This window comes from Rhinopithecus roxellana, chromosome 1, assembly GCF_007565055.1.
Source record: "Rhinopithecus roxellana isolate Shanxi Qingling chromosome 1, ASM756505v1, whole genome shotgun sequence".
NCBI lineage: Eukaryota > Metazoa > Chordata > Mammalia > Primates > Cercopithecidae > Rhinopithecus > Rhinopithecus roxellana.
Genome location: NC_044549.1, coordinates 56412554 through 56422070, shown reverse-complemented (window position 1 = coordinate 56422070; position 9517 = coordinate 56412554). Strand labels below are relative to the sequence as shown.

Here is a 9517-nt window from a genome sequence, read left to right as displayed (position 1 = left end):
AGCAAAAGCAAAGAATTATTACCATGCCTAATAGAGAGGAGCCCTAAAAACAAATCCAGGTCTGCAAAAGCCGATCGACAACTCTGTGGTGATTTAGAAGAGAATTGCAAGAAACACTGAGCGTCCCAAGTGACAAGGATGGTCTGGCGACCACATTTCCCGGCAGCCCTCGCGCAGCCAGGCCACTTAGAGGATTGGACTCCTCCGCAGGAGGCGGGTGACAAAGGGAGGGGATAGGCGTGAGGTACTGTGGGTAGGAGACGGCCGTCGGCGGAGGCGCCATTTTGTGGAGCAGCCGAATCTTGTTGGAGGTTCGGGGACGCAGAACCGCTACTGCTGCTTCGGTCTCTCCTTGGGGTAAGTGCGGTGGCTGTCTAACGACGGTAGGTTCTTGCCATTGGGGCTGGCCCCCAGGTCTCCCTTGTCAGCTGCCGGAGGCGACTGATCAGCTCCAGCCGGTTCTCTAGAGGGGCTAAATTACCCCAGGCGTTGGAGGGCCGCGCCCTTCCTTGTTGCCAGCTCTGTCAGAGTTTCCAGAGGTCGTCCAGCCAGCTCAGGCTCTGACCTGCTTCTTTCTGGCTGTGACTTTGCCCCTTGTGGGTACACGTCCCCTAATCTCCAGCCTAGCGGAGCAGTGGAGCCGTCCCCTGTCCCTCTGGCCCTCCTCGGGAGCGCCCTGGCAGTCTCTGGCCGCCATCCCCCCCTCAACTGCAACTGAATCGCCCTCTCCAAAAAGCTGTTCGGTGATGGCCGATCTCCGGGTTAGGAAGCTCTTGGGAGGCGGGAGGGGTGTGTGCGGGAGGGCAGGCCGGACGCTGGAGTCGGTCGAGCAGGCCGTGACGCCGCCATCTCGCCTGCGAGACCCCACGGAGGTGGGTGCCGGCACCGCCCGGGAGAGAAGGGGCAGCACCAGTGAATATGCCTCGGGACTTGTTTCCCCCCAGTGGTTCTTTTTCATTTATTAATTTCAACAAATCGTTGAGCATTCGCTATAGACTAGGCTCCAGAGACGACTGGAACTGATTTCTCGGACCTCGCGCTCATCGAACGCGGTCCAGCTGTGTGATGTCTTATTACCAACGGGGAGCAGGTGGGCCGGGCTCCCTTCGCCACTCAGTGGTTTGTAGTCATAAGAACTGACTCAGGACGTGGTGGTTATTGTTACCTAGGAATTAGGTCGTTTCTAGCTTTGCTCTTGTCTTATGCGATATGTTATTAATGTAGTAGGTTTCAGGCAGCTCAGAATCCCAGCTTGTACGAGGTTTTAAATTTTTCATCAGAAATGTTTGAATTTCATGTTGCTCTTTGTATTAATGAAGACACTTGGATTAATGTTTTAACGGTCAACTATCCCACTAGAGTTGCTTTGATACAAAACCAAAGGAGCTCATTGCAGCTCTGCCCTTTTTGCTTTGTAATTCTAAGGTAGGAGCAGAGAAGGAGTCTTCTGCTTGCTCCGTATTGTGATTCTGTTGTTAAATCTGGAATCTGATATTTTAAAGTATTCTTAATCTTCCGGTTTTGCTCATGGTTAACAAAATATTAGCATTTTAACGTTGACAGTTTGTCCCCACCACCTGCCTACCTTAGATAATCGCTGTCAGTGATTTGAAGGTTTGATGAAATCCCAGCCTCAGTAGTATCCAAGCTTATGGAGCTGCTGACTTAAGTGATCTCTGAGATTTACAGCAATTACTGTCTCTTGTCTCCTAGAAAAAATAAAATTTGAACCTTTTGGAGCTGTGTGCTAGATCTTCAGTGGGACAATGGGTTCAGACAAACGGTAAGTTACTATAGTACATGACTTTGAACTCAACATTTCAGTGGGGACTGAACTCTTTGTTTAAAATAGTTTATCAAACTAATATGTGAGTGTTTTGTGCCAGGCATTGCTGATGAACACCTTTATGGTCCTGTTGTCACAAACTACAGTCTAGTGAGAGAATTAAAGTACTGTGTGAACATGCTGTGATAAAGTATAGGGTGCTCTTATAACACATAGGAAGTATGTCTTTTTCTTGTTCACAGCCAGGAAAGGTTCCTGGAGAAAGTATTCTCTGGAAGGAAGCTGAAGGATAAGAAAGAATTTTAGGCAAAGAAGGGCAGAATAGAATGGGTCCTTGAGGGTACCCTGTGTGGACAGCAACCTTTGCAGAATCCAGGAGATCATACAGTCTGGCACTTAGCACAGTTCCTGGCTGTGGTAAGCAATCAGTGAATGCCAGTTCTCATTATTGTTCCCTAAATACCAAGATGATCCAGACTTAGAGAGCTGAGAAGCTTGGGACCGTGTGTTACATGAAGAAAGAAAGAGCCAAAGAATTAGTGGAAAATTAAGATGAGAACATTTGGCTATTGGGTACACACTCTCAGACCATTTGATTTAAACACACAACCTTATTCAGCCATCTGCCTTTTTAGTATTGAGGTCAGTCCCTGTGGTAGATCACATTGACAGGCCCGAGAGACCTTAGGAAATGTTCATGTCACATGGTGTTTTAATGCTATGTCAGCAGTCTGTGGTTCTAAATAGCTTATTAAATTAACATTTACCCCTTTGGGGTGTCTCAGTCTCATATTTTCTTTGATTCTTTTTATTCAATTTGTGTATTCTAAATGAAGCCCTTATAAACCTTTCCTTTGCCGCAGTCTTATGAATCTGGTAAACAGTTTACAAAAGACCTGTTTTGTCTGTGGTCAAATAGGTTTAAGCCCCTTATTATTAGGTTTTCTCATGAAGCCCAGTGCTGCCCTTCAACCAAAAATAAACCAGATGTTATAAGAAGAGTGTTCTCCTAAGGGGTGCTAGTTTTGGGTAACTATCCAGTTGTATCTGACAGACAACTAAGTTGCCTGATGGGGGAAAAAAAGACTAACTTAGTTCATCCAGGTTTTTGGTCCATTTTCTAGTAGGTATGATACTCTTGAGAGTAGATGAGCCAGGGATGTACTTAATTTCACCCTTTAAAATTGGGTGAAATTCGAGTAACTGCTTTTTTCCTGTTTTTGATCTGAATCAGGGATGAAGGGATAATATGTAGACTCTAGGCTTGACAAAGTGCAAAAATAAACTTGGATAGGCCGGGCTGGGTGGCTCAAGCCTGTAATCCCAGCACTTTGGGAGGCCGAGACAGGCGGATCACGAGGTCAGGAGATTGAGACCATCCTGGCTAACACGGTGAAACCCCGTCTCTACTAAAAAAAAATACAAAAAACTAGCCGGGCGTGGTGATGGGTGCCTGTAGTCCCAGCTACTCGGGAGGCTGAGGCAGGAGAATAGCGGGAACCCGGGAGGCGGAGCTTGCAGTGAGCTGAGATCCGGCCACTGCACTCCAGCCTGGGCGACAGAGCGAGACTCTGTCTCAAAAAAAAAAAAAAAAAAAAAAACTTAGATAACGTGACCCTTTCTTAGAAATATTCAACCCAAATGTTTGTTTCAAATTTAGCATAAACTCCTGACTATTATCATTACATTTAGGGATGTAGGTATTTTCCCAGTGGTTATCTTAGTAAACTGGAATTTAGTAATACATTTTAACACTTTAAACTATTTGGATATATCTTATAAACTGATCTGTGGGGGGTGTGTATTTTTAACTCTGTCTTTTAAAGGTACAAAATGTGACTGACTTTAGAATGAAAATTATTTTCCCTGGCAGAGTGAGTAGAACAGAGCGTAGTGGAAGATACGGTTCCATCATAGACAGGGATGACCGTGATGAGCGTGAATCCCGAAGCAGGCGGAGGGACTCAGATTACAAAAGATCTAGTGATGATCGGAGGGGTGATAGATACGACGACTACCGAGACTATGACAGTCCAGAGGTGAGTGACCAGTGGCTGTATAACCCCCAGAAACACCCTGAGTCTTATAGTAATAGAAACAACAGCCAGGCCGCCAGGCCCAGTGGCCCCTTCCCATAATCCCAGCACTTTGGGAGGTCAAGGTGGCCAGATCACTTGAGGTCAGGAGTTCAAGACCAGTCTGGCCAACGTAGTAAAACCTGTCTCTACTGATAATATAAAAATTAGCTGAGTGTGGTGGTGGGCACCTGTAATTCCAGCTACTTGGGAGGCTGAGGCAAGAGAATCACTTGAAACCTGGGAGGCAGCGGTTGTAGCAAGCCGAGATTGCACCGCTGCTCTCCAGCATGCGTGACAAAGCAAAACTCTGTCTCAAAAAAAAAAAAAGAAAGAAAGAATAGCCAGGGTTTACCTAGGACTCACCATGTACTTTTGAGCACTTGACTTCATGAATTCATTTAGGTCTCAGTACAGCCTGATAAGGTAGGTGTTATTACCATTTTAAAGATGAAACAATGGGGTTATGATAACATATTCTGTGTTTTGAAATGAATGATAAATATAAGTTGTTGGCCAGGCGCGGTGGCTCACACCTGTAATCCCAACACTTTGGGAGGCCAAGGCAGGAGGATCCCTTGAGCCCAGGAGTTCAAGGCCAGCCTGAGCACTATAGGGAGACCTTGTCTTTAAAATAATAATAATAAAAATAATATAAGTTGTTTTAGTTATCTCAGTATTTTTTTTTAATTTTTTTAATTTTTTTTTTTGAGACAGAGTTTCACTCTTGTCACCCAGGCTGGAGTGCAGTGGTGCGACCTCAGCTACTCAGGAGGCTGAGGTATAAGAATCGCTTGAGCCTGGGAGGTGGTGGTTGCAGTGAGCTGAGATTGTGCCATTGCACTCCAGACTGGGCGACAGTGCGAGACTCTGTCTCAAAAAAAACCAGAAGGCCGGGCGCAGTGGCTCACACCTGTAATCCCAGCACTTTGGGAGGCCAAGGTGGGTGGATCATGGGGTCAGAAGATCGAGACCATCCTGGCTAACATGGTGAAACCCTGTCTCTACCAAAAATACAAAAAAATTAGCTGGGCGTGGTGACAAGCGCCTATAGTCCCAGCTACTGGGGAGGCTGAGGCAGGAGACTCGCTTGAACCCGGAAGGCGGAGGTTGCAGTGAGCCGAGATCATCATACCACTGCACTCCAGCCTGGGCAATAAGAAGGAAACTGTCTTAAAAAACAAACAAACAAAAAAAACAGAAAAAGAAAACACTACAGACTGGGCATGCTTGTAATCCCAGCACTTTGGGAGGCCAAAGCAGGAGGGTCACTTGAGGCCAGGAGTTCAGACCAGCCTGGGTAACATAGTGAGACCCCTGTCTCAAAAAAAAAAAAAAAAAAATTGCAGTGAACATTACCATGGAATGCTTGTATCAGTTCTGTAGACTTCCTGCTAAGGATAATTTCTAGGCGTGGAGGGCCTGTTTCAAAGAGTACAGGGTGATGTTAATTGTGATTTTGTTCATTGTAACTCAGAGAGAGCGTGAAAGAAGGAACAGTGACCGATCTGAAGATGGCTACCATTCAGATGGTGACTATGGTGAGCACGACTATAGGCATGACATCAGTGACGAGAGGGAGAGCAAGACCATCATGCTGCGCGGCCTTCCCATCACCATCACAGAGAGCGATGTAAGGGGAAATGACAGTTATAACCAGCAGTCAGTAGGCACAATGAACTTTGAGCTTCTACCATTATTTTCTCATGTTATTGTTTTATCTTAAGCCAGTAGAGGTTGAGTATCCCTTATACAAAATGCTTGGGACCAGAACTGTTTTGATATTTTGGGTTTTTTTTTTTAAGTATTTGCATTTACATAAGTTTAAACATTTGCATTTACATAAGTCTAAACATGAAATTCATTTATATTTTGTATATGCCTTATACATGCCAAAGGTAATTTTATACAATACTTTAAATAATTTTATACACAAAACAATGTGCTTTGGTTTTTTTGTGTAATATTTTTGTTTCCGTTTTTTACACAGGGTCTCGTCACTCAGGCTGGAGTATAGCAATGCAATCATAGCTCACTGCAGCCTCGAACTCCTGGGCTCAAGTGATCTTTTTACTTGAGTAGCTAGCAAGTGCATGCCACCACACCCTGCTAATTTATTTTTTGTAGAGACAGGCTAGGCTAACTGTGTTGCCTGGACTAAAAGTTTTGACTGCCCTTTTGTCTGTGACCTCTCAAATAAGGTCAGGGGTGGAATTTTTCACTTGTAGTGTCATGTCAGTGCTCAGAAAATTTCAGATTTTGGAGCATTTCAAATTTTTGGATTAGGGTTGCTCAACCTGTATCTCAGCTAGTGAAATATTTTTCTGTCTTTAGGGAGGAGTTCTCTGAACTAGGTTCCGAAGTAAATTACCATATTGGCCAGGTGCTGTGGCTCATGCCTGTAATCCCAGCACTTGGGGAGGCCAACGCAGGTGGATCACTTGAGGTCAGGAGTTTGAGAACGGTCTGGCCAACATGGTGAAACCCCGTCTCTACTAAACATACAAAAATTAGCTAGGTATGGTGGCACATAGCTTTAGTCCCAGCTACTCAGTGGGGCTGAGACAGGAGAATCGCTTGAACCTAGGAGGTGGAAGTTGCAGTGAGCCAAGATCTCACGCCTTTGCACTCCAGCCTGGGTGACAGAGCAAGACCCTGTCTCAAAAACAAAAGTAAATGACCATATTTATATTTAGGCTTTGAAGCTCAATGTATGAGTGTTCTGAATGTCTGTAACCACAAGGAGCAGGTCTTGTGTCTTCATTAGCTCCTAGAAAATAATCAATGCATTTTTATTGAATTAGTTACTTATTAGATGTGGTTGATTGGTAAATACCTAATTTTCTTTTTAACCTGGCCACCCTTTTATTAGTTGAAAATTAAACTACCCATTTGAAACCTTAGAAAAGCTTGTTAAAAAGGAAGGTTCATTCAGACTAGCCAATTAGAGTCTTAGTATACTTGGCACTGCCTGATTTCCAGCAGCATCTCTGGTCCTCACCCTTCCTTCCAGCCACACCCTACTTCCCACATCCTGGACTTTGGACATGTCCATTGCTCCCTCCCCTTGTCCTCGTGTGTGATGTTCCCCTCCCTGTGTCTAACATAGGGTTAGAAGGTTATTGCATATGAACCTGAGTCACAGGGTGGGGCCAGGCTCCTCACTTTTTTTTTCTTCTTCTTTTTTTCTTTCTTTTTTTTTTTTTTTGAGACAGTGTCTTACTCTGTTGCCCAGGCTGGAGTGCAGTGGCTCAGTCTCACCTCACTGCAACCTCTGCCTCCCGGGTTCAATTGATTCTCCTGCCTCAGCCTCCCAAGAGGCTGGGATTATAGGCATATGCCACTACACGTAGCTAAATTTTTATTTTTAGTAGAAAATACAATAGGGATTAAACCGGGTTGGCCAGGCTGGTCTCCACCTTCTGACCTCAGAAGGTCAGAAGGTGACCCCCCCTGCCTCGGCCTCCCAGAGTGCTGTATTACAGGCATGAGCCACCGCGCCTGGCCACAGACTCCTCACTTGTGTGTTAGAAAGTAGGTAATTGGCCGGGCACCGTGGCTCACGCCTGTAATCCCAGCACTTTGGGAGGCCGAGACGGGTGGATCACGGGATCAGGAGATCGAGACCATCCTGGCTAACACGGTGAAACCTCGTCTCTACTAAAAATGCCGGGCGTGGCTACGGGCACCTGTAGTCCCAGCTACTTGGGAGGTTGAGGCAGGAGAATGGCGTGTACCCAGGAGGCGGAGCTTGCAGTGAGCCGAGATCGCGCCACTGCACTCCAGCCTGGGTGACAGAGCGAGACTCTGTCTCAAAAAAAAAAAAAGTAGGTAATTATGTTCCACAAACTCACCATAAATACTGAACCATTTCTTGTAGGGGAAATAGAGTTGGGTTTCTGTGAGCCTGTGGTCACGTTTTTGTCAGCTGCTCAGCATGGAACCTTGTTTTATGTGTTTCTATTTGAAGATGACTTACTTAATATATATCATTGATTCATTAACATTGATCTCACAGCCAATGGCATTGTAACTCATGCCTGAATAAAGCTTATCTAGCATACTCTGTAAGGCAGATCATAGCCCTGTGCTTAGGAACACTAGACAGCATTTCAGAACTCTGCTTGGGGAGCCATTTTAAACAGCAGAATCACCAACAAAAAGCACAAAAAACGTGGAAACGTGGCACTAGACACTTGTTTACAATATGAAAGCTTGAACAGGGCAAAGCATCATTTTTTTAGATCGCAGCTGGAAACGTGTTTGAGCAACTCAGATTTTTCACTGCCTTGCACATGTCTGAGAATGACCATGAAAATGCTATAAGAGGCTGGGCACGGTGGCTCACACCTATAATCCCAGCACTTTGGGAGGCCGAGGTGGGTGGATCACAAGGTCAGGAGATCGAGACCATCCTGGCTAGCACGGTGAAACCCTGTCTCTACTAAAACTACAAAAAAATTAGCCAGGCGTGGTGGTAGGTGCCTGTAGTCCCAGCTACTCGGGAGGCTGAGGCAGGAGAATGTCGTGAACCCAGGAGGCGGAGCTTGCAGTGAGTCAAGATTGTGCCACTGCACTCCAGCCTGGGCGACAGAGCGAGAGTCCACCTCAAAAAAAAAAGAAAGAAAGAAAACTGCTACAAGTGTGGATTTGAATGTTGGAAATTTTAGTGAGTGGTTGAATTCACAGGTGTGGTATCTGAGGATAATGAGGATTGGCTATGTATAATCTTGCAGCCGTTGCACCTAATTATGGGAAGTAGAGGCCAGTGAGAATTTGTTTCCACGAATTTCACCCTGTTTTTTTTTTTTTTTTTTTTTATGGTAGTATTCCTGCCTGATATTATTGATGAAGAGACTAAGTATATTTTTGTGGCCTTTGGAAAAAGGAGTTGGTCTGACATTGGAACAAGCCTACCAGCCAGAATACTTCTTTTTTTTTTTTTTTGAGACGGAGTCTCACTTTGTAGCCCATGCTGGAGTGCATTGGTGAGATCTTGGCTCACTGAAAGCTCCGCCTCCCAGGTTTACTCCATTCTCCTGCCTCAGCCTCCAGAGTAGCTGGGACTACAGGTGCCCACCACTGCACCCAGCTAATTTTTTTTGTATTTTTAGTAGAGACGGGGTTTCACCGTGTTAGCCAGGGTGGTCTCCATCTCTTGACCTCATGATCCGCCCACCTCGGCCTCCCAAAGTGCTGGGATTACAGGTGTGAGCCACCGCACAAGGCCTAATTTTTTAAATTTTTGTATACAGATGGGGTCTTACTGTGTTCCCCAGACTGGTCTCAAACTCCTGTCCTCAAGCACTCATCTTGCCTCATCTTCCCAAAGCACTAGGATTATAGGCATGAGCTAGTGTACTATCCTGTAGAACAAAGGACAGGGAGATTAGACTAAAGGATGGAGGCTTGAAACATCATACCACAAGCAAAGATGTTTATCATAACAGAAATTAATTGTGGCCAGGCGTGGTGGCTCACTCCTGTAATCTCAGCACTTGGGGAGGCCAAGATGGCTGGATCGCTTGAGCCCAGGAGTTCCAGACCAGCCTGGGCAACGTGGCAAAACCCTGTCTCTACAAAAAATACAAAAATTAGCCAGATGTGGTGGTGTGCATTTGTAGTCCCAGCTACTTAGGAGGCTGAGGTGGGAGGA

At 45.5% G+C, this 9517-nt stretch overlaps 1 protein-coding gene across 2 annotated transcripts in view; it reads left to right on the top strand.

Annotated features, from left to right (window-relative positions):
- Positions 1 to 237: 237 nt before the first annotated feature.
- Positions 238 to 9517, top strand: part of RBM5 (RNA binding motif protein 5) — a 30831-nt gene continuing 21551 nt past the window's right edge. For both annotated transcript variants that reach the window (XM_010369400.1, XM_010369391.1), the window contains exons 1-4: positions 238 to 357; positions 1714 to 1783; positions 3660 to 3825; positions 5339 to 5494. In XM_010369400.1, coding sequence (XP_010367702.1) covers positions 1767 to 1783; positions 3660 to 3825; positions 5339 to 5494 — 339 coding nt within the window. In that variant the 5' untranslated portion in view covers positions 238 to 357; positions 1714 to 1766. The remainder of the gene's footprint in view (positions 358 to 1713; positions 1784 to 3659; positions 3826 to 5338; positions 5495 to 9517) is intronic.